Source organism: Camelina sativa, chromosome 7, assembly GCF_030686135.1.
Source record: "Camelina sativa cultivar CO46 ecotype springtype chromosome 7, ASM3068613v1".
Classification (NCBI taxonomy): Eukaryota; Viridiplantae; Streptophyta; class Magnoliopsida; order Brassicales; family Brassicaceae; genus Camelina; species Camelina sativa.
The window spans coordinates 24,671,687-24,695,501 of NC_141886.1; the positions used below are offsets into that span (position 1 = coordinate 24,671,687).

At 39.0% G+C, this 23,815-nt stretch overlaps 8 protein-coding genes across 14 annotated transcripts; 5 read left to right on the forward strand and 3 right to left on the reverse strand.

Moving 5' to 3' along the window:
* Window positions 1–283: 283 nt before the first annotated feature.
* Window positions 284–1,752, reverse strand: LOC104702029 (kunitz trypsin inhibitor 3-like). Of its 2 annotated transcripts, XM_010417828.2 has the most exons (2): window positions 971–1,749; window positions 284–726 (listed from the first exon to the last, which is right to left on the reverse strand). In XM_010417828.2, the coding sequence occupies exons 1-2, from the start codon at window positions 1,636–1,638 to the stop codon at window positions 699–701; spliced, it is 696 nt and encodes a 231-aa protein (XP_010416130.1). In that variant the 5' UTR covers window positions 1,639–1,749; the 3' UTR covers window positions 284–698. The 2 variants fall into 2 exon arrangements, with proteins under 2 accessions (XP_010416130.1, XP_010416131.1); XM_010417829.2 differs by lacking the exon at window positions 284–726 and having other exon boundaries at window positions 878–1,752.
* Window positions 1,753–2,480: 728 nt separating this feature from the next.
* DR4 (drought-repressed 4) lies at window positions 2,481–3,541 on the reverse strand. Its single transcript, XM_019227333.2, is given in 1 exon segment — window positions 2,481–3,541. A coding segment is annotated over 1 exon segment (630 nt). The 5' UTR covers window positions 3,326–3,541; the 3' UTR covers window positions 2,481–2,695.
* A 9,106-nt stretch (window positions 3,542–12,647) lies between these two features.
* Window positions 12,648–14,747, forward strand: LOC104702033 (uncharacterized). Its single transcript, XM_010417832.3, has 2 exons — window positions 12,648–13,204; window positions 13,280–14,747. The coding sequence occupies exons 1-2, from the start codon at window positions 12,839–12,841 to the stop codon at window positions 13,355–13,357; spliced, it is 444 nt and encodes a 147-aa protein (XP_010416134.1). The 5' UTR covers window positions 12,648–12,838; the 3' UTR covers window positions 13,358–14,747.
* On the forward strand, window positions 13,371–14,747 carry LOC147941647 (uncharacterized). The gene has a single exon (XM_087459205.1). It carries the CDS (start codon window positions 13,371–13,373, stop codon window positions 14,235–14,237), a length of 867 nt encoding a protein of 288 aa, XP_087315331.1. The 3' UTR covers window positions 14,238–14,747.
* A 2,699-nt stretch (window positions 14,748–17,446) lies between these two features.
* LOC147941648 (uncharacterized) lies at window positions 17,447–17,824 on the forward strand. Its single transcript, XM_087458597.1, has one exon. The coding sequence runs from the start codon at window positions 17,447–17,449 to the stop codon at window positions 17,822–17,824; it is 378 nt and encodes a 125-aa protein (XP_087314723.1).
* Window positions 17,495–18,391, forward strand: LOC109125660 (uncharacterized). Its single transcript, XM_019227797.2, has one exon. The coding sequence runs from the start codon at window positions 17,912–17,914 to the stop codon at window positions 18,197–18,199; it is 288 nt and encodes a 95-aa protein (XP_019083342.1). The 5' UTR covers window positions 17,495–17,911; the 3' UTR covers window positions 18,200–18,391.
* A 413-nt stretch (window positions 18,392–18,804) lies between these two features.
* Window positions 18,805–21,400, forward strand: LOC104702032 (abietadienol/abietadienal oxidase-like). Its single transcript, XM_019227794.2, has 9 exons — window positions 18,805–19,335; window positions 19,479–19,803; window positions 19,889–20,038; window positions 20,127–20,372; window positions 20,463–20,534; window positions 20,625–20,703; window positions 20,785–20,906; window positions 20,991–21,118; window positions 21,193–21,400. Exons 1-9 carry the CDS (start codon window positions 19,103–19,105, stop codon window positions 21,299–21,301), a joined length of 1,464 nt encoding a protein of 487 aa, XP_019083339.2. The 5' UTR covers window positions 18,805–19,102; the 3' UTR covers window positions 21,302–21,400.
* Window positions 21,401–21,464: 64 nt separating this feature from the next.
* LOC104702030 (ankyrin repeat protein) lies at window positions 21,465–23,332 on the reverse strand. 6 transcript variants are annotated; one of them, XM_010417831.3, is made up of 6 exons: window positions 23,000–23,332; window positions 22,822–22,886; window positions 22,418–22,466; window positions 22,237–22,337; window positions 22,061–22,143; window positions 21,465–21,976 (listed from the first exon to the last, which is right to left on the reverse strand). In XM_010417831.3, exons 1-6 carry the CDS (start codon window positions 23,046–23,048, stop codon window positions 21,685–21,687), a joined length of 639 nt encoding a protein of 212 aa, XP_010416133.1. In that variant the 5' UTR covers window positions 23,049–23,332; the 3' UTR covers window positions 21,465–21,684. The 6 variants fall into 6 exon arrangements, with proteins under 6 accessions (XP_010416133.1, XP_010416132.1, XP_087315333.1 ...); XM_010417830.3 differs by having other exon boundaries at window positions 22,237–22,343; XM_087459207.1 differs by having other exon boundaries at window positions 21,465–21,972; window positions 22,061–22,142; window positions 22,236–22,343.
* Between the last annotated feature and the right edge of the window lie 483 nt (window positions 23,333–23,815).

Here is a 23,815-nt window from a genome sequence, read left to right on the forward strand (position 1 = left end):
AATCATCAGCATTGCATCTCTTTGACTTCTTCTCAAGAACATATAGCACGACTCGACGGCTGCGATAATCCAGATGCCATTGTGTTTGTTCGACACGTCCAATCGCGAAATCTTTCAGTGTGGATTCTAAGAAAAATATTCAAGAACAGCATCTGCCAACAACAACAAAAGAAAAAACAAACAATAGAAAAAAAGAAGAAAAAAATGGGATTTGTACAACAAAAAAGGAGTAAGCAAACTTAGACATTGTACCCTTGTTATATAATGTGATTAAAACCAATAATGAGAGAATGAATGATTCACCATTCCGTAATTCTCCTGCTAGGAAGATTCTATTTTGATCGCCGCAAAGTTGCAGAAGCGTTTTTATATACAAGTAATGAAGTAAAATATACCAAGTTAGCCAGAATAAACCAATAAGCCTCTATTTACACTGTATACATACTCAAATAACCATTAAACCAAAAGCAGTTGGCCCTTGTATAGCCCATATAACCATTATCTCCGCCGCCGTCAAATCGGATTCAGATTCCGATTCCGTCTCCGAAGCCAAAACCCGCCGACTACTATCACACCTCCACCGTAACCACTCATCCGTCGTATCTCCTCCACCATATCCAATGTCCCAGCTCCCACACGCACGCGCCGCCTAATGGACTTTTTGTGACGCTTCTATAGTAGACGAACCAAACAGACCCTTACGACGAGGGGCACCAAAGTGAAATACTGCATAGTTTCAGAGTTTGTAACAAGTATCAAATATTTTAACGGACATATGTAACCCAAGATTTATAGACTTTCAAATTAATCCGAAAAAGATTAAGCATTTTTCTAAGTTAGGTATTGTAGTACAGTGTTACTTTAATTAACTCTTAACTAGATTAACTGTTTGTTTTATTTCATATAAACTGGTTGTTTCAGTAAAAAAAACAAACTTGGTATATGACAATTACCAAGATTCCACACTTACATAAAAGGGAACATCCTCGAGTTAGACTCAAGATGACAATTCGAGTTTGAATCATAAGCCTTCTGAAACTTAACAGCGAAAGATTGATCATTGCTAAGAACCAAACGTCGAGCTTCAAGATCATCGATCTCCAAACTCACATTTATACAAGCAACAATGGAGCTAGACGGACAATACATAAGCTTGTAAGCATCTCCATCTTCTTTAATCTGAAACCAGCTATTACCTTTACCTTTCTCACCGCCAGTGCTTACAAAGCTTTTTCTAAGTTGCACAGAGTGGTCGATTCTCCAAATCTTGGATTCAGGGCATAACCAAACCGTGGAATCAAACTCGAGGTTGAGACTAGTTGAGAGCTGGACAAGCTTGGTTTTGGTGTTGAGTGGAGAGAAAGTTACGGGAAGGCCTGAGACGAAAGGAGACGATGATTGGACAATATCAAGATTCAAACACAAGTCTTGTGTGTTTAAGTCTCGGCTTGAAGGGATAAGACCACCTCCGGTTCCTATCTTGGCTGGTATGATGTAGTATTGGTCATTAGACTGAACCGGATGTCCTGCTATGTCTAGGACTACTTGGCTTGATACAGCATCGGCCGCTGGAGCTGTGGTCAATATCACAGCTGAGAGAACGGTGAGAACGATGAAAGACAAAGTAGGATTCTTCATTGGATTTTTGTATGAAAAATTAATTGTTATGAGTTCTGTGGATACTGGAAGCTTATTATGTAAATTTATGTAACAAAAAAATAAATGCTAACAATTGAGAAAATTTGTAGCCAAACAAATATTTGAAGTTTGTATCCTTCTTTTATATCTTTGTCAATCATCAAGATGGAATATTCGCTTTCATCTACGCACGTTTTACTTTCTCAAAATCTTTTTGTAACAACATTTTGTAATTTAGTGGATATTAATTTTCCAATAAAACCATATGAAATATGAAAATACTCTACTCAATGAAATTAGTTTGCCCCATATATCAAACCAGTTGCAATTAACTCAAAAATCGCCGCTCTTGGATACGAAAAAACTAAAGGATGACGAGTCGAGAATTTCCATATTTGAATATTATGGGGACATTTCCCACAATATCCCACGAACTTGCAGATTGTACATCATTGTAGTTGTAGAAACCACAATGATATAATCTTGTTTAGAAACGTATTGACGTGAACCCAATATGTGATGATAGACACAGTATGAAAAGCTATAAGGTCCTTAGGTTTTTAACCTTTATCTAAAAAATTATCACAAAAACACAAATTATTATAAGCGCCACGAAAACTTGATATTTTCAATTTCAGTGACGTCTATATGCAGCCACGGAAAATTATCAATACATCAAAAATGCAAGGATGTAGATAGAGATATATACGATACTGGTAGTGTAACTTGGTAATCAAAGTCAAAAATGCAAGGATGTAAATTATAAGCACTTTTTAATTGGTTAGACTTCACATAGTTATTGCGTTATTTATCTCTAAAAAATATAAAAATACAGTATATACTTTACATAAAAACAAAGAGGGTTTTATATATGTAATTCATTTATACACAAGCAAGATCCTTAACCACAACAAACACACATGAGTCATGCATGACTCTTGATAGACTGATCATACCAGAAAATTAAAGATACCCAAACCGATCACAAGTTGTTGGTATTGTCTCAACCGTTATTCAAAAGGCTATATCTTTGACACGTTTTGGTACAAGTTGTGACTCAGTAGAAAGGGAACATCCTCAGCTTAGTCTTCAAATCCGCTTTTGGAGTTGCTGCCTTCTGGAACTTAACTAGGAGAGCCTCACCGTTGGTCAAGGATAAGCGTCTTGCACCAGAGAGGTCGGTGAATATGCCAACGTTCATGCACGCAGCAGGCGAGATAGTCGTACAATACACAATCTTGTAAGCACCTCCGTCGACTCAATGAATCTGGAAGCCACTTGGGTTTGATGAACCACCAGTGCTTATTACAAGACTCGTTTTGAATTCTTCAGAGTACACGACTCTCCACCCCTTGGATTCTTCAGGACACAAAAACCAGTTGGGAGCCTCAAACTCGATGTTGACATTATTCATTTCCTTAACAAACCATAACTCGGACTTAAATTTGATGGGTACGCCCAGGTCAAGCGGGTTCTTTGACTGGAGGATGTCGAGGGGACAGATCTCTTCACTGTTCGAGAAAAGACCTCCCCCTGTCTCGGGAGTCGCAGGTACGATGTGGTAGGTTTGACCAGGACGAAGTAGACGACCTACAGAATCCTCGACATGGTTGTCAGGACGAGCTAGAGAGGGTGCGGCCAAAGCGACCAGGAGAAAGATGACAGTGATGGATACGGTAGCCTTCATTGTTGTTTCTTTTTGTTAGCCAATAGTGTTCGTGGAGTTTGTTACTTTGTTTGATGTGTTTGAGAAGGTCACAAAGAGTATCTTTATATAGAAGCATTGGCTGCTACAATGTCGATGGTTTTAAAAGACACTCAGAACAAATCATTCACAAGAAGACAGAAATATACCTATAAATTTTTAAGAAAGATTGAAATTTAAGATATATAAAGTACAAATTAATGTAATTTGTTTCAACCAAAGACACAGAGTGTTGTATATATATTATATAAATTTGAATGCGTTTCATGAAAGTTTGACATGTATGAGATATATAATTAACATGATTACAAAACATGTTACTTGTACTAGGTCTTGGAGCTTATATATATATATATATATATATAGATGTTATAAGAATTGTAATTACTTTTCACACAGCTAATTCAAAGAAAACCCTAATTAAACAACAGAGTATATGTATAAATTTGTTCTTTTTTATTTTATGTCCTAAGAATTCATTTGCTTTCAACTGGAAATCGTTACCTGTTGTCAAATTTTCCCTGTAGTGGCGCTTTTGTGATAAAAGTCATTACTCTATAATTATTAACTATAACGTGAAAGTTGCCATAGCTTTCATTTTCCGACAGTAAATATTTATAAAACATTTTGTAAGCTATCAGCATAGATTATTGCACTAAAGAGTGTTAAAAAAAATTTAGTAAGCGTGTGAGAATAATAATTTGATAATTTATGCTGACAATTAAAAATAAATAGATTTGAATATCCGTTTCTTAAGATTTATATATATACTAGATAAGGCTCGCGTTAATACACGGATAAAAAAATAAATAAATCTATAATAATTCAAATATAAGTGATTATTTATACATTTTAATGATTTTTTAAAAATTAATTTGAAATTCGCTATATCTATTTCTAATACAATTTAACTAGTTGTACCATCATAATAAACTATTTTTTTTACATACTTTATCTTAAATAGTTACAAACTTATATTAACACAATCTATGCATCTTAGTCTATATCATAATAAGAATTATAATATTTGAAATTAACAAAAAATAATTCTTAAAAAAACCACTAATTTTTTAAAAAAACCAACATTGGCTAAGATATTTTTATATATATCATTGTCGTATGTTAAAAAAATTAATATATATATATATATGCATAATATGTTATCATATGCTTTGAGTTACATAAACAAACATATATATAAATTAGCTTGGTCTCATAATAAAAATGTTGAAAATATGGGATCATTTATACAATTTTTGTGTTTTTTTACTTTATAATATGAAACATCATAATAAGAATGATAAAACCTCATAAGAAAAAAAAAATAATAACTTTACCAATATAACAAATTTGAAGAAATTACATTGTTAGGTGAGAAAATATTAGATAGTTTAGTTGTTGGATAGAGATAAGTCTTTATAATCCGTTTTCTTTTACGAATAATAATTTACTATTAAATATTCTATGAATTAATTGTATATCCTTAATCCATTTTCTCTTTTTAAGAATAAAAGTAATCCTTTTTCTTGTAGAATTAGTAACTTAATTAAAATTACTACCTAATATTATAATTTTTTTGAAAGTATATATTTATTATAAAAAGTTACAATTCTAAATTTTTAAACACATAATTTTTTTTTATACGTATTAAAATGAGAATTTGTTAGAAATGCCATTTTTGAGATACCTCTTTTCGAAAATATTTTTTTCTTGAACATTTTCATTGTTTCTCACTCTTACACAACAATTACAATATGTTAAATTAATTTTTAGTTTTCTTTTTAGGTTTGGATTCTCTATTTTACATTTAGAGTATAGTTTTGAGTGAGCAGGGTTTAGTGTTTGATGTTAGGGCTTAGAATTTAATCATTTTATACATAGAAAAGAGTATTCTTGTAAATGGACAACATGAAGGTGTATTTTTGAAAACTAATATAGGAAAATAATCAAAATAAACTTTTTACATGTTAAAATTACATTATTTAAAAACAAACTTCCTATATACATATTAGAATTATGTTTTTATATTTTAAACATGTTTCAATTTATATTTTTTATAATTATATTTTTAAAATATAAAAAAATAATTTTCTTATATACATATTAGATTTAAATTTTAACGTTTTAAGAGTTTTAATTTTCTGATTTTTTTGTAATAACCCTTTCACTTTTAAAAATTTATTAAAAACAAATTTTGTTGTTTTTATACATATTAGAGTTATCTTATTAAAAACTTCTACAACAAAATTATTTTCTCATAATTATCTTTATACTTCAAAAAAAAATTGTTAAAACTAAGTTTTTGTTTTCAACGTAACAAAATCTCTAATCGTTAAAAGTGACACATGACACAATCTTGTGAGTTACTAACTTTAAAAACCAAAGTTTATATAATATATATATATATATATATATATATATATATATGTGTGTGTGTGTGTGATTTGCTCAATTTCAATATAGATTAAATTCCAGTTTTGTTTTGATTTGATTTTATGTGTAGAGTTTATAGAGATCCAAAATTTCGAATAGAAAGGAAGCAAATAAGAAATAAAAAAATAGAAAGTAATGTAATGAATATTTGTAGTCAAACAGAAAAACCGGAAAACACAACTGGGTAATGGTGAACTGCTGGTTCCCTGCGGACCGTACTTCCAATCCGATTCCTCCTTCAACTTCGGTTGAAGGCAGCTCCAATCGTCCACCCCCTCCCCCCCCCCCCCCCCCAACTTCTCTGATTTTCCACCCCTCTCCCTTGTGTCCCCTGATTCTGCCCTCCAACACTCTGCTCACACTGCTTACTTGGAGCCCGAGCGAGTGATTCTAGCTCTCCCAGTTCAACATAAGTCTACTTCGGTGGTGGTAAACCCCCAGGCTCAAGCTATCCTCAACTCCTACTACAAAACCATGGGTTAAACCCTTAGATCTGAAACTACTGCTACAATACTAGAAGGCAAAACTGTAGCAGACGGTAAGACTGTTGCTCAAACGGATGGCTTACTTTGTACGCCTCCACCTAAGGTAGCTCGTTGCTACATCAAGGATATATCATCGCGTAATTCTCCTTTGCAAGTAGCAGCTTCTGCAAGCCAAGGAGTTGCTCCTGTTCCAATGCTATCAACTTCCACTCTTCTAACCCCATCTCCCATCCCCATTACCACCTCTCAGCCTCCCATCCCCCTCTCTCCTGTCCCCCCACCCACTTCCCTTACTCCTTCTGGCCATACTCCTGTCCCAATTGTATTTCCCCCAAACTCCAGTTCTGCCTCGCGACTTGTTGAGGATTCCAGAAAACATACTCCTGAGGCCATCAAGATTAGTAATCAACCTAAAACTCTAGCTCAGAAACTAAAAATTGCAGCAGATAGATCACTTACGCGTCTTGCTCCAGTTGAACTTTCCCTTGATGGCAAACCTAGAGTTCAAATTAAGGATTCAGTTTTTCAATAGGGTGCGGATATTCACAAGGATTTCATAATATGTATATTCAAAGGTCGACTTCCAACTTACAAGCATATTCAGAGTGTCCTCAGTCACATCTGGGGTCAAGGTCAGCGTCTCGAAATCCACCTCAATCAAGATAATAACTCAATGCTGGTAAGGATTCCAAATGAGCATTTGCGAGCAAAGATCATCGAGAAGAAAATGTGGTACATTGGTGAATGCATGTTCTTAGTATCTCAATGGGATGCCTCAGGTGGAGCAAGTACAAACCTTGATGCAATCCCAATATGGATGAATTTACGAAGAATTTAGTGAGCTTATGTGTTGTGCATGTCAAAGTTGAATGAAACCTCAATGTGCCGCTGCCTCCTTCGGTTGAAGTGGTTCGGGAGAATGGTGAAGTGATAACAATTGACGTTGAATATCCGTGGGTTCCACCTTCTTGCTTACATTGTAAAGAGATTGGGCATGTAATCAGATTTTGTCCTTCAGTAACGCCTTCCTGGACACAGCTGCAGAAAACCAAAGAAGCAGAGATTAGCAAAGTAAAAGATGCAGTCTCTATTTCAAATAAAGATAAAGGAAAGACTGTCACTAAGGATCAAGTCTCTAATACTATCTCTCCTACCAAGTCAGTGCAAGAAAAGGGTTTCTCATCTCTTCCTTCAGTAGCTGCATGTGCTAAGGGTCAATTATCTCTTCCTCCTACCCCTTCTACTTTACCTTTAAACCACCCTCATAATCAAACCACCAAGAAAACAAAACCTTCTAAAGTCGATTCAACGTTGTCATCTTCAGGAATAAAAACCTCCAATCCTTATGATATTCTTGCCCCTTCGTTTCAGCCTGCACCCTCAACCATTACCCAAACCAACCCTGACGAAATCCGACCCTCTGATATGGTGATCGACCAAACCTCGCCTCTTTGTCTTATTACTGGAGATACCCTTCCTATGCTAGGAGGGGATTTTCAAAGCTCCTAACCTCTTACTTGTTCCTATGTATATAAAACCTTTTTGATGGAACATCTGAGGTCTAAATGACACGGATAAGCATCGTCCTTTTGCATCCTGGCTAGCTATTAATAAGCCTACTTTTGGTGCTATTTTAGAAACCCATATTAAGGAACCAAATTTGAACCGTGTTATGAATCAAGCTTGTCCTGGCTGGAATTACACTTCGAACCATAATTCAGATGAGGATGGTTGTATTGTCCTCATCTGGAAAGCTCCTGCAGCAGTAATTGTTCTTCATCAATCCAAGCATCTTCTCACCTGTGAGATTTCTATTCAAGGAGGTCATCGTTTCTACTTCACAGTTGTCTACGCTCCAAATCTAAGTAACGAAAGAACTAACATTTGGTGTGAGATTCTGAGTCTTCACCAAAGATTGATGCTTGATACCATTCCTTGGGCTCTATGTGGAGATTTCAATCAGATAATCCATCCAGCCGAGCATTCCAATCCAAATATCAACTACTATACTTCTCGAATGTTAGAGCTCTGGGATTGTCTATTGCAGCTTGAGCTCTTTGACTTGCGCTTTCAAGGACCTCTTTTCACCTTGACCAACAAAAGCGTTTCAAACCCGATAGCTAAAAAGCTAGACAGAGTTCTCGTAAACAACTACTGGCTTACCTTGTATCCTGATAGTGTTGTCTCCTTCCTGGCCCCTGACTTCTCTGATCACTCTCCCAGCCTCATAAACCTCTTTGCTCCCCTCCCCATTGCAGGCACTAAACCTTTCAAGTTCTTCAATTTCCTAACCAAGTACCCTAAATTTCACCCTACGATTGAAACTGCATGGAATCTGGTTGGAAGTTCATCTCCCTTGGAGCCTTATTTGTCCTCATTGAGCACAAAACAAAAAACACTTAAAAGAGAAAAACACTTTCGAGAGAGAACTTCTCAGATATCCAAAACAGAATGCGAGAGACTAACCTTTTGCTTCAAACTGTTCAGGTTCAGGCATTGGCGACTCCTTCTCCTGCCCTTTACCAACAAGAAAAGGACATTCACACAAAGTGGGCTTTTCTCAGAACAATAGAAGAGGCATTTTTCAGGCAAAAGTCGAGAATTAATTGGCTAAAGGAGGGTGACGTGAACACTACTTACTTTCACAGAATTATGCAGATGAGAAATGCATTCAATGCAATCCGTTCTTTCACTTCTCTCTCTGGAACGGTGATTGATGATCCTTTAGAGATGAGCTCTATGGCGATATATCATTTTAAATCACTGCTAGCACGTCTGTTCTGCAACCTGTCAATAGCCTCTCGCCTGGATCCAGAGTACGTTGTCATACTGTTGCTCTTCAGACCTGAAGCAATCTATAGTTAAACTTCCCACAGCTGCAGAGATTAAGAAGATAATGTTTAAGCTTAATGCTAACAAAGCTTCAGGCCCGGATGGCTTTACCTCAGCGTTTTATAAAGCTTCTTGGGGAATTCTTGGTGAAGAGGTGACGTCCAGCATTCTTAAATTCTTCCACAGCTCCTTCCTCCCTTCAGCGATCAATGTAACCATCCTAACACTGATTCTTAAAGTCCCGGGAGCTTCACTTGTATTTGACTTCCGACCCATTTCGTGTCTTAGTATGCTTTATAAGGTAGTCTCTAAGTTGCTGGTTGCGAGGTTAAATCCAATTCTTCCATACCTAGTTCAAAGGAACCAGACAGCTTTTATTAAAGGTCGATTGATAGTGGAAAATACATTGTTAGCTGATGAACTAGTTAATGACTATCATAAAGCAAATGGGCCTAAAAGAATAACCATCAAAGTAGATATTGCTAAGGCTTTTGATACGGTTAGATGGAAATTTATTTTTAGTTGCCCCAGAGGAATTGAAGTTTCGGAGCTTTACTTACGTTGGCTAAAAGCTTGCATTTGCACTCCTTCCTTCTCAGTTGGATTTAATGGGCATGTGCATGGATATTTCAAGGGACTTAGAGGACTGCGTCAAGGAGACCCGCTCTCGCCATACTTGTTCGTGCTGGCCATGAATTGTTTATCAGCTTGTTTAGACAAAGCAGCGGAAGAAGGAAGAATCCAATATCACCACAAATGCAGAGAGATGAAACTAACTCAATTTTGTTTTGCTGATGACCTGTTTATCTTCATAGATGGGACGGCTTCCTCGTTGCACAATGTTCTACAAGTCCTCAAAAACTTTGAAGTTGTGTCGGATTTAGCTATTAGTATTCCTAAAACCCGTTTTTTCACCTCTGGATTATCTTAACCTGAAATTGACCAAATCACTGCTTCCTCTGGGATTAGTCATGGCCAGTTGCCTATAAGATATTTAGGCCTACCACTGTGTACAAAGAAGCTCACCTTGTTGGACTGTGTGCCATTGATTCAGAAGGTAAAGGGTCGGTTTAATGCTTGGTCTACTAAGACTCTATCTTTCGCAGGCAGGCTCCAACTCTTAAACTCAGTCATAGTATGGATATTCAACTTCTAGTGCTTCGGTTTTGTCCTGCCAAAGAAGTGTGTTAAAATTATAAACTCTCTTTCTAGTGCCTTTCTATGGAAGGGTACGACAGAGGGGCATCATTCAGCAAGAGTTGCTTGGGAGGTTGTCAATTTAGACAAGAAGGAAGGTGGGTTTAGGGATTCGCAATTTACAAGCTTGGAACACAGCTTGTATGATATAACTTACCTGGTTAATTTTCTTTTGATTCGGCTCAGTGTGGGTAGCGTGGTTCAGGCGAGTAGTCCTCTCTAGTAACCTTAGCAGCTTCTGGACAAGGAAAACAAGCAATAAACACTCTTGGTTAACTAACAAGTTGTTGAAGATTAGAGAAATGGTTTATCCTTGGATTAAGTTGAAGCTTGGAAATGGGGAATCGTGTCTGTTTTGGACAGATCACTGGAGTAGACTGGGGAAAATGACAACTTACCTCCAAGGAGATGGGATCTATCAAGTTGGCATTCGTCGAGGAACTCGCTTATCGGATCTGTGGAGACATGGCGCCTGGAATCTTCCACCTGCAAGATCGGAATTACAGGTCAACCTCCACATAGACCTTTCTACTATATGTTTGACAGAAGATCCAGATACTTATCTATGGTGGATTGATGATTCGCACAAGGACCGTCATACTATGGGCACCATCTGCTCAGCGATAAAGGAGAATCAACCCTTTATTCTTTGGCATAGTATTGTTTGGTTTTCTGGAGGTATCCCAAAGCATAAGTTTCTAACATGGCTATTCATGTTGAATAGATCACCAACTAGAGATCGGTTACTCAAATGGGGTCTCCAAATTGATCCTAGGTGCTTACTTTGTGGGATCCACCCTAAGACTCGAGACCATATGCTTTTTGAATGCTCCTTTAGCTGGTCGATCTGGTCAGCTACTGCCACACGTTGCAGCCTCCACCCATCCTGATCCTGGAACATGACCATTCAACGACTACTACGCTTCAGAGGCTCTCGTGACTCTAGGAAGCTTGCACTACTAGCTTGGCAAGCCACGATCTACACAATCTGGTTGGAAAGGAATCACCGGCTTCACCATAATAGCTTCAAGTTTTTTGATCTCCTCCTTCGTCAAATAGACACCCTCGTCCGGAACAAAGCTTCTAGTCTGCGAGACACCAACCCGGATCTGTCCTTATAACTTCTACACCTTTGGTTCTCTGGAGAAAAAGCGGCGATGATAACACCAAATGAAACCTAATCTTCAAGAGATCTCAACACTTCATTGTGATTGCGTTTGGACGTTTCAGGTGCAATAATGTAGTTTGGTTTGAGGTGGTTAATTCCCAGCCGTAAATCTGGTTCAATTCCAACTTCTGGTTCAACCATTGGTTCCTTCCTAACTATGAGTTTGGTTTTTCATTTTGCATTGTAATTTTTCTTAACAGACTTCCGGTCTGGGCTATGCCCTGTAAAACTTTGTATTTTCTACAAATTTAATTTGAATGCCTTTTAACAAAAAAAAATATTTGTAGTCTACTCCAAAAATGAAAAGTTCCCCACTTATAAACAACAAAAGTTTTTGACTACAATGAAAATTTTCCTCTGAGTCCTTCTCATCTATTGAGACATTTAATTACACCCATAGTCATTTTTAATGTGTCTAGATGTCAATATCGAACTAGAAAAATGGGCACAATATTTAGTTTATTCTTTTCATTTGTGATTTTTATAAAGTATCTCAAATACATGGGAAGACGCAGACCCAATAAAACTACCTAGTATTTGTCCTATAATGATTAACAACATTTGCAGCACTACCTATCCGTGTAACGTGAAACTTGCCGAAGCTTTCATTTTCGGACAAATAAACTATAATGATTTGTTGGGCCACTATAATTTTATAAAATATTTTGTAAACAATCAGCATGTATTATTGCATTAACTAGTGTTTGTCCTATAATGATCACTTTTATGATAAAGTCATTCAATAACTACTACAATTTGAAAATTCCCCGAAGTTTTGTTCTCGTAAATTATTTGCAATGTTTATATTTTAGATTTTTGTATAGATATAAAGCTGTTTTTTCTTATATGTTCATTTTTATAATAAGATTATATTGCTAGTTAACAATTCACATTTTTCAGAAACAATTTATTTGGAATAAAATAAAACTGTTTTTTTATCGTTTTGGTGTAAAATTATAAATTAACCAATTAGGCCAAAACGTGAATAGTTGATTTATAATTTGTAGAATGGAGTTTCTACAAATAAAACCGTTTTACTTTGGTTTTATTTAGGTTATTTATTGGTAAATATCTAATTGAACAAATATAAAGAATGAACTAACTCAGTACTTACTAATTATCACTAGTATTCACTATTCAGTATTCACTAGCAATGTTAAACATAATGGGCTTCATTAGATCGTCCCTCAAAAGTTCTGTCCGTAAAAATTTGTATTCCAATAACATCAACATAAATCCAAACCCTTTCAACACGGAAGCAACATAGTCTGAGGGGATTAGCCAAAATCGAGATTTGCCACCGGAGTTCGGCCTCACGCCGTTCGCCGAGAACTTCCCCCTTTCTCCCTCCATTTCCTTTCTTTTCCCTTCTAGAAACCGATGCCTAAGAAGAAGAAGAAGCCCCTCCGTGGGGCTGTCCCTGGTTCCTCGAAGTTTGCTGCTGTCTACTCGCGTGCTTCCGCCTCTAATAAGAGCAAGGGGTGCCCGTCTGCTCCCCACGCTGTAGCCAAACCCTCCGGTGAGTTTGCCTGGGAACCTCCAAGTCCAGATCTACCTTCGCTCGACGTCTCGGGAGTTGTGCCTCAAACAGATCTGAAATCTATTTCGCTTGTTGAAACCTCCATTGTCGATGGCTCTGCCTCCGGTGTTGAGACGTCTGTTGTAACAGACCAAACTTCCAGTTTGCCATCTATTTCTTATGACCAATCGACTGTCACAGCGACAGACTTGGCCATTTCAACTCAGGTTTTATCGGTAACAATTGAAAACATAAAGCCTGCACTTACCTCCTCTCTGATGATTATTCCTCCAACTCCACAGGGAAAGGTTTCATCTGGTTCGGCTACGGCGGAATCGCCCTTGCCTGCTACTACTCTACCACAAAATCAACGATGCTGACACGTGGGTGGACATGGTTAAGGGCTCCACCAGGAAACTCTCGACGCAAGGTCCTGGCTTTGTGCTCCCTTCTGGCGAATTATGCGTAAAAATCCCAAATGATGTCATTGAGAGAAACAAAAGGTCTTGGGACTTTTTCATACTAGGTCAATTCTATTCTGACCCACCTTCCCAAGGAACACTGCACAACATCATCAATGGTATTTGGAGCAAGCAGTATAGGGACATCTCTGTATCCAAGATGGAGGGCAATGCATTTTTATTCAGAATCCCAAACTCATTTACCAGAAACAGGGTTCTTAATCAACGGTTGTGGCAGATTAAGGGCCAAACTATGTTTGTGGCAAAATGGGAACCCGGTTTAGTGCCAGCTAAGCCTGAACTCTCCTCGGCACCCATATGGCTCGAGTTTCGGAACGTCCCGTTTCAGTTCTTTCATGAAGAGGGTCTAGAGCGTATCGCAAGCTTGGTGGGGCACCCAAAATGTCTACATCCATCTACTGCGAACAAGACAAATCTTGAGGTAGCTAAAGTCTTGTCCATCATAGACCCTAGAAAACCATTACCGGAGGCAGTCAATGTTCAGTTTGACTCAGGTGAGATATGTCGGTTTCTGGTGTCGAGCCCGTGGATGCCTCTAGTGTGCGCACATTGCAAGGAAATAGGCCACAGTTTAAAGCATTGCAGGACTGCTCCAGTCACCTGCAATGTCTGCTCCTCGACCACTCACAACCCTGAGTCGTGTTCAAAGTCAAGGGAAAATGCCCCTAAGCAGCGGAGAAACCAGAGACGGAGAAGGTCTAAGACCCCTGCTCATAAACCGATGGATAGGGTTCTGCTAAATAGCAACCGAGTTTTAGAGCAGGTTTGGAAACCCTAAGCGACACAAACGACCGATATACCTTTGGAGAACTTTGTATCTGAAGGTGCGGGTAGCATTGTGCTCGCTGAGTCAAAGAGTGTATCAGCAGGTGGGGGTAAGGAGTTGACTCTCGGTGAGTCTAGCAAACCCGTCTTCACAGGTAGTGCCTCTATCTCCACCAGTGCCAAGGTAATTGGCGTGGAGTCCGACTCGGATTACGCGGTTGAAGAGGACTCGTCAGATATTTTGTCCACTGATTCTGACAAGGAGAGATTTATCAGAGTGCTGTCAAAGTGACAACAGAAAATTCTGAGAGGCAAGAGCCTCAAACAATCTCTCTAATATGTATACGCCTCTTTTTTGTTGGAACGTCTGTGGTTTTAATATATCAAGCCACATGAGCGGTTTTAAAAAATGGTATAAGGTAAATAGACCTATTTTTGGTGGTATAATAGAGACGCATGTTAAACAGCCGAAGGATAAGAAGTTTATTAGTACTTTTTTGCCTGGCTGGTCTTTTGAGGAAAACTATGAGTTTTCAGAATTAGGAAAGATTTGGGTGGTTTGGGATCCTAGCGTTCAAGTGGTGTTTGTTGACAAATCCTTGCAAATGATAACATGTGAGGTTCTCTTACCTCATTCTCAATCTTGGATAGTTGTCTCCGTGGTGTATGCAGCAAATGAGGAGGACAAAAGGTTTGAGCTATGGAATGAAATTATGGAGTTGGGCGCTTCCTCTATTGTGTTGAATAATCCCTGGATAGTGATGGGAGACTTTAACCAAGTGCTTCATCCTCATGAGCACTCGGCAAATTCCTCTCCAAACGTTGAAAGAAGAACAAGAGCTTTCAGATCTTGCCTCCTAGAAGCAGAGCTATCTGACCTAAAATACAAGGACAACACGTTTACTTGGTGGAACAAGAGTATATCTAGACCGGTTGCAAAGAAACTTGATCGTATTCTGGTAAAAGATAGTTGGTGTTCTCTTTATCCTTCATCTTCTGCCATTTTTGGAGATCCAGACTTCTCGGACCATGCCTCTTGTGGTGTTGTCTTAGACGAATCTACACCTAAAATGAAAAGGCCATTTAAGTTCTTCAACTTCCTCTTCCAAAATGCAGATTTCCTGAACCTGGTTAGAGAGTATTGGTATTCTTTGAACGTGTCAGGCTCAACTATGTATTGTGTCTCCAAGAAGCTCAAAGCCTTGAAAAAGCCAATAAAGGAGTTCAGTAGGACCAATTATTCTGATCTTGAGAAGCGCACTAACGAAGCCCATGATTTTCTCTTGAGCTGTCAAAATTTGACTCTTGTAGATCCCTCTCTAGCCAATGCGACTCAGGAAGTAGAAGCTCAACGTAAATTCAACATCCTCTCCTCTGCCGAAGAGAGCTTCTTCCTTCTACGATTTAGGGTGACATGGTTTAAAGAAGGGGATAGCAATACCCGTTATTTTCACAGAATGGCTGACGCAAGGAAGGCAATCAATACAATTTCTACCTTGTATGACGAAAACGGTGTGCAGATTGATTCACAACAGGGGATCGTAGAACATTGTGTGGATTATTTCTCAGACATACTTGGAGGTGAACTAGAACCATACTCGCTGGAACAGGGTGACATGAACCTCTTGCTTTCTTATCGTTGCTCGCCTTCTTAGGTTCGTGACCTGGATAAGATGTTCACTGATGAGGAAATTAAGGCGGGATTTCTTTCGCTTCCCAGAAATAAAGCAAGTGGCCCAGATGGTTACTCAGTCGAGTTCTTCATTGAATCATGGAGTGTGGTTGGTCCAGAAGTTATTGCAGCCATTAGAGTGTTTTTCATATCAGGCAAGTTACTTCCGCAGTGGAACGCCACCACATTGGTCCTCATTCCGAAGTCAGATAATGTCTCTACCACCTCTGATTTCAGGCCTATTTCATGCTTGAACATGCTGTACAAGGTTATTGCCAAACTGAAAACCTCCAGGTTCCAGACTTTGCTGTCAACTGTCATATCCTCTTCCCAGTCTGCGTATTTGCCAGGAAGATTGCTTACCGAAAATGTTCTGCTTGCTACTGAAATGGTTCACGGGTATAACTGGAAAAAAATCTCGCCCCGCACGATGTTAAAAGTTGATTTAAGGAAAGCTTTTGATTCCGTCAGATGGGACTTCATCTTAGGAGCTATGAGAGCCCTTGCCATGCCTGAGCGCTTCATCAATTGGGTCTATCAGTGTTTCTCCACTCCAATGTTCACGGTTTCTATCAATGGTACTAACAGAGGCTATTTCAAAAGTTCAAAATGCTTAAGGCAAGGAGACCCTCTGTCTCCTTACCTCTTTGTTTTAGCAATGGAAGTCTTTTCTAAGCTGTTGCACTCTAGGTTTGCCTCAAGGTACATTCGTTACCACCCGAATGCTTCAGACCTCTCTCTATCCCACCTAATGTTTGAAGATGATGTCATGATCTTCTTTAATGGGGGAGCTCCTCCTTGCGTGGTCTTTGTGAAACCCTCGATGATTTTGCTTCATGGTCTGGTTTAAGAGTGAACAAAGACAAAAGCCAATTATTCCATGCAGGTGTAGAGTTTTCAGAGTGCGACACAATGGCTGCTTATGGTTTTCCTACGGGCACCCTACCAATCAGGTATTTAGGCCTTCCACTTATGTCCAGGAAACTCCGCATTGCTGAATATGAACCGCTCTTAAAGAAAATTTCAAAAAGATTCAGGTCTTGGTCGACCAAATCTTTATCATTTGCGGGTCGGGTTCAACTCATATCCTCATTTATCTATGGGACCATTAACTTCTGGATGACCACTTTCATTCTACCAAAAGGTTGCTTAAAGAAAATCGAAAGCCTTTATTCTAGATATCTTTGGTTTGGAAACATTGATGAGGGCAAAAGTGCAAAGGTATCGTGGGCCTCCTTATGCTTACCTAAAGCTGAAGGTGGCCTGGGCTTGAGGAGTCTGGTTGATTGGAATAAAACTCTCTGCTTGAGGCTGGTATGGCTGCTCTTTGACCAGAATGTCTCTCTGTGGGCAAACTGGCACCGACACTATCATATTAGGAACAAATCATTCTGGGACGTTGTTGCATCGCCAAATGATCCCTGGACATGGAAAATGCTTCGCATTTAAGGCCCCTAGCTGAACAATTTGTGAGAAGAAATGTTGGGAATGGATTGAAAACCTCCTTCTGGCATGACAACTGGACAGGTCAGGGCCCGTTGATCAAAAGAATGGGAGACTTCGGTGCTAGACCCTTAATCATCCCACTAACCGCTAAAGTGACGGAAGCTCACAATGCCTCTGGATGGAGACTTCCCTTATCGAGACACCAGCCAGATATGGCCATTCTAGACATTCTGAACTCCCAACCTGCTCCGTCCAGGGATCTGCCTGACGATTCTTATATGTGGTTTGTTGGTGACGTACAGTGTCACGGCTTCTCTTCAGCCAGGACCTTGGAAGCCTTAAGACCTCGCGATGCTGAACATGATTGGGCTGCATCTGTCTGGTTCAAAGGGGTTATCCCTAAACAGGCCTTCCAGATGTGGGTCACACATCTCGACAGTCTGCCTACGCGACAAAGGCCTGCTTCTTGGGGACAGATTTAATCCTTTAAATGTTGTCTCTGCACTTTTGCCACGGAATCCCGCGACCATCTCTTTCTGGCTTGTGAGTTCTCCTCCCAACTCTGGACCATGGTCTTCGCAAGACTATGTCCCCGACAACGTCTATTCAGCTCATGGGCAGAATTGGTCTCCTGGACTCGGCTTTCCTCTACTCCAGCACCAACTCTCCTCCGGAAGCTCGCAGTACAAGTGGTAGTTTACAACATATGGCATCAACGAAACAACGTTCATCACAACTCCGTGCGCCTATCGTCACAAGTAGTCTTCAAGTGGATTGATCGTGAACTCCGCAACATTATCACCGCAAGAAGGCATAGAAAACGTTGGCGTAAGCTTATGCTTTTATGGATCCGCTAACACCCTCAAATTGTTCCTAATTCTACTATAGCATTGTTTTTTCTTTTTTTGCCTTGGCTACTTTCCTTAGGTTGTAAACCTCAACTTTCATTTATTAATGATATTAACATGCTTAGAAAGAAAAAAAACTTCAACTTAAAAACTGTATAGTCTATATTATAAACACAATAATAGCATTGGCCATTGGGTGTGTGAAGTGTAGACAGTGAAGCGTGTAACAGTATGATTAAGCAACAAGTCAGGAGTCTCCGATAGACTCGGAGGCTTTTCCCTAGAGGCCAAGATTGTCTTAGCTGGCTTCTACTGGCTCCGTGATGCCAATTGTGTTATAATAATCATTTCTTACATTTCCTTCACACGCATACTACGCAATTTTTTTGGTCTATAAGTCAAGGAAAAAAGAAACATGTAACACTTTTTAAATGTTTTTTTGCAATATACTAATATAGGTTGTAATTAAAAACCCCAAGACCATTTATATGCTTTATAAAACGCGTGGTTTTTGATGCGGCTCACGAAGTCTCGTCGTGGCACTTATGTGATATCGAGCCCTATCAGAAGCATTATTTAGCCATTAGGTGGCTCCTAAGTCCGAACCATACTTTTTTGACTCGTTTTTTAGTGGCTCTATAAAGTTTGACCTTACCCTCATGATTCCTTCACCGTCACGTTAACCAAAAAAGTCTACTTGAGGTCAAAGCAACCTTCGCAACACTACAACGACGACTCTCTTTTTTTAATAATGCTTAACATTATCACCTCCTTTTAGTTTATTTTTTCAATTTTTTTTCCTCAGTCGCTGCTTACTTGTTCTGCAGTCTTAGCTGTAAAAACCTATATATAAAACTCTCCACGAACTCTCCACACACACCGAGACAGAAGAAACAAGGGGTTTTAATTTTAATGGCGGAATTTTCAGGAGAATCCTATTGGTTTCTCTCTGCTGCTGCGTCAACCACATTTCTTGCCTTCATCATCATCTTCTTCCTCGCGGGAATAGCGAGACGAAAGAGAAGAGAGCCTTACACGCTGCCTCCGGGAAGCAGAGGATGGCCTTTAATCGGAGACACCTTCGCTTGGCTCAACGCCGTCTCCGGTTCTCATCCCTCCAGCTTCGTCGATCAACAAATTAAAAAGTTCGTTTCTTTTCTCCGGAAAACATTTATAAAAAAAATATATCTTCTTGTTGATCTTTCATGAATGCTATGCTCTGTTTTGTTATGTTCTGTTTTTAGATTAGCACTCAAGAGGTCTGACTGTAGTTGTTTTGTTGAGTCAGGTATGGGAGGATATTTTCGTGTAGCTTGTTCGGGAAATGGGCAGTGGTTTCAGCAGACCCGGCGTTTAACCGGTTCATAATGCAGAACGAAGGCAAGCTGTTTCAGTCGAGTTATCCAAAGTCTTTCAGGGATTTGGTCGGGAAAGATGGAGTGATCACGGTGCATGGTGATCAGCAGAGACGCCTTCACTCAATCGCATCGAGCATGATGCGTCATGACCAGCTAAAGACTCATTTTCTTGAGGATATTCCCGTGGTGATGCTTCAGACATTGAGTAATTTCAAGGACGGTGAAGTCGTGCTTCTCCAAGATATCTGCAGAAAGGCAAGTGATTGAATATGAAGGGTAAGAAGAAGAAACCTTTATGAAATTTCTTGATTTCTGATCTTTGTTAGGTTATGTGTTTCAGGTTGCGATTCATCTTATGGTTAACCAACTTCTTGGTGTGTCGAGCGAATCAGAAGTCAATGAAATGTCTCAGCTTTTCTCTGACTTTGTTGATGGATGTCTCTCTGTTCCTATAGACTTGCCTGGTTTCACATACCACAAAGCAATGAAAGTAAGTTTCAAATAAACCAAAATAAAACATTGAGTCAATGGTTGATTTGTCGCTTTGGAGCTTGAGATTTTGTATGTTTCTTGTTCAGGCACGAAAGGAGATCATAAGAAAGATAAACAAGACAATAGGGAAGCGGCTGCAGAACAAAGCAACATCAGATACTGCTGGTAATGGTGTACTTGGAAGATTGCTTGAAGAAGAAAGCTTACCAAACGAATCCATGGCAGATTTCATCATCAATCTTCTCTTTGCTGGAAATGAAACCACCGCGAAAACAATGTTGTTTGCAGTTTACTTCCTCACTCATTGTCCTAAAGCCATGACCCAACTCCTGGTACGTATAAACCATCTTCAATGATAACAGATTAGTTCCTTTTGGTTCTCGGTTATATTTACCTTCTAAAACATTCTGCAAAATGAGCAGGAGGAACACGATAGGCTCGCAGGTGGAATGCTAACATGGCAAGATTACAAGACAATGGACTTCACTCAATGCGTAAGTAAATCAAGATGCTCAAGAAGCTGGTCTGCTTCTGATCTCAGATGGTACTAAGCTTCACTAAAATCGTTCTTGATTTCTCAACAGGTAATAGATGAAACACTCAGACTTGGGGGAATTGCAATCTGGCTAATGAGAGAGGCAAAAGAAGATGTCTCATACCAAGGTAGGCAATAGCATCTTTGATTATCGGTATATATAGGTAGAAACATGATCTAAAAATCAACTCTTTCCGGCTCCTATGCAGATTATGTTATTCCCAAGGGATGCTTCGTGGTTCCGTTTCTGTCGGCAGTACACCTAGACGAGAGCTATTACAAGGAAAGTCTCTCCTTCAATCCATGGAGATGGCTTGACCCTGAAACTCAGGTTTTACTTTGTGTTTGACATTGAAGTATTACTATCTAAACCTTGTATCATTTTGGAAGTTAACACTCATTGATGTGAATGCAGCAAAAGAGGAACTGGAGAACGAGCCCTTTCTATTGCCCATTTGGTGGAGGAACTAGGTTTTGTCCAGGAGCAGAACTGGCTCGTCTTCAGATCGCCCTCTTTCTACATTACTTCATCACCACATACAGGTCAGTAACTGTTTTCTTTCTGGGGTTTGATTTGTCTGAATCCAAAGTTGATTCATTCTTGTTGCATCTTTTAGGTGGACACAACTTAAGGAAGATCGTATCTCCTTCTTCCCTTCAGCTCGTCTAGTGAATGGCTTCAAAATCCAGTTGAACAGACGGGACAACGCTCCTCGGAATCAATAATGAACCAACAATCTCCACCTCTGTATATCTCTGTATTGATGTATATACCCTGTAAAATAACCCCAAAATTCGTATAATAGTGCTGCAAAGTTGTTGAGATCCAAGTGCTCTATAGATTTAAACAATAGTAAAACCCAAGAACACCTAACAACAACTCGTATGCTTTTAGAAATCATCTTCATTAGATTCTCTTCTTCAAACTTCAACAAACCCATTTGGTTTTCACAATTACAACAAGTGCAGGGCTAGATGGCAAAAGCTGTATTGAATCCTAAAGCTAAACTCTTGTAAGATTTGAGACGATACCAACAACTTGGAGACGATAAAACAAAACACGAGAAGACTAAAAGAAGATAGAAACCCTATTCAGTGTTCATCAGTCCTCAGTCTTCTTCATCTGAACTCTCATACGCTAACCCCAACAAGCCTTTCAAAGCATTTTGACCTTGCCCATTGCTTTCGGTTGCTTTACCGTCATTTCTGTCTGTGCCAGGTTGCTCCTCTGGTCTGTCCGGTTTCTTCAACATTGTCTTGGCTTCTTCTTTCTGCCTATCTCCCTGAACCGTTGGACCTTTATCACTTCTAACAGGGGGAGATAAGCTTGGGCTTGACGCTGCCGAGACTTTTGGACGTTTAGGTTTAACCTCAACAACTTTTTTCAGCAAATCTTGCTGCCTAACACATTGTAAAACTACAACAGTTGGTTGCCGAGTGAAAATACATTTTATGGTCTGAATAAGGAAGGGAGGGATTTGTCACCTGATACCACTCTTTGGTTTGGGCTCAACACGAAGGGGCAAGGGAACAGATGCTGGAGATGAATCAGCTTGGGTTGCAGCTTTGTAATATATGGTCAAGAAAAATCTAAAAGACGTTTAGGCAGACATATATATATCAATAACTTAACCCTGGTGGCACAGTGATCAAAAGGATATTTTAAAGGCAGCAAAAGCCCGTTTCTCAGTTCGTTTCAGAAGGCGTTCAGCATCCTCCTCTGCTTCCATCTGTTCTTTCAGATAAAGTAAATCGTCGCTGTCTAAAGCTACAAGAAACTCAAGAATTATGGCCATGAAACAACTATAAAGAATGAGAGAAAAATGCGAGAGAGATTGGTACCGCCTCGCCCATGAAGATATCCTCCACGTTCACCAGCAACCTCTTGCATCTGAATGCAACAACCAGAAAAATGTGGCGGGGCCGTTATCCCTGCCGGGGCATGTTATCAGAAAAAGTCGCGTCCCAAAAAAAAGAATCGAACACAAGAATCACTTCACAACACATCAATATCCAATAATGCTAACAAAGATGTCTATCTATACAACTTCACTAATAGCTATACCAAAACAATCAGTAAAAAGCACATATTGACTCAATGCTACTGAAACAAAAGAACCACGAGCTTAAACGAATTGAACTCAGTTTCTATGGCGAGATAAGCTCTCACCCTACAATTTGTGCAGAGTAAAGATTTCTCAAAAGAAAGATTCGGTAAGTATTAGAGGAGAGGGCGACGAGCTAACCTTTGCAACCATCCGTTGGAATGTGACGTCTTCATCATCAATCTTACCCTTCCCTAATTTCTTATCTGCAACGAAGAGTCCCAAAAAAAAAAGAACACATAGCTCAAAACTCAAAAGGGTTTCTCGAGAAACCTACAATGAAACATACCCAGAAACCAAATTCAATCAAAGGTCAGACCTTTAGGGTCAGACAGATTTGTGTATTCTCGAACTTCTCTCCCTGCCATCGTCTTCGGTTTCTACTTCGATCTTCAAATCCCGTAATCTAATTCTTCGTCTCTGCTACTAATGAACAGTGAGAATATCTCAGGAGATTAGGGTTCCTACGTTTTCTAGGAGTAGAGAGACGAAGATGACGATCGAAGAAGGATGAAATTGGTATGCTTCTTCTCCAGCAAGATCGTCCGTCTCTTGTTGGTTTTTCTTTTGTCTTCTACATTGGGTTTTACAATGAACCAATGTTTTGGGCCTATATTCTAGCCCATTACTTATTTTGCATTTTATCTGTGTTAATGACCTTCTAATTCTTCAAAAATTAATAGAAAACATGTTATGTTGCAACACATTACACACCAGTAAGTCATTTATTTCATATATCCCAGTTACTTTTTTAATATATCTATTTAATTTCAAAATTTTATAAGTCATTTATGATTTTTTTTTCATCATTGTAGCCTTAAAGTTAAGTCCCATAACTATCGATTTAATTAACAATCTAGTCATTACTTCAGTAATTCACAGTAAATGCCATAATAATCTGTTCGTTTATTTTCTTTCTGAAATACTTCGAATAAGAGGTGTCTAGTAGACTGGTGGTAACGTGAAGTAGTCCTTGTAGTGGCATCATGGCATGGACAACCTAATTTTGATAGAAAGTACCTTTACTATATATATATTGATTTGATACATTATTACGATATCTATACATGGATCAACCCTATATAAAGAGACTATTATCAACAGCAAAAACCGAACGTTTGATAAGGAGAAAGGG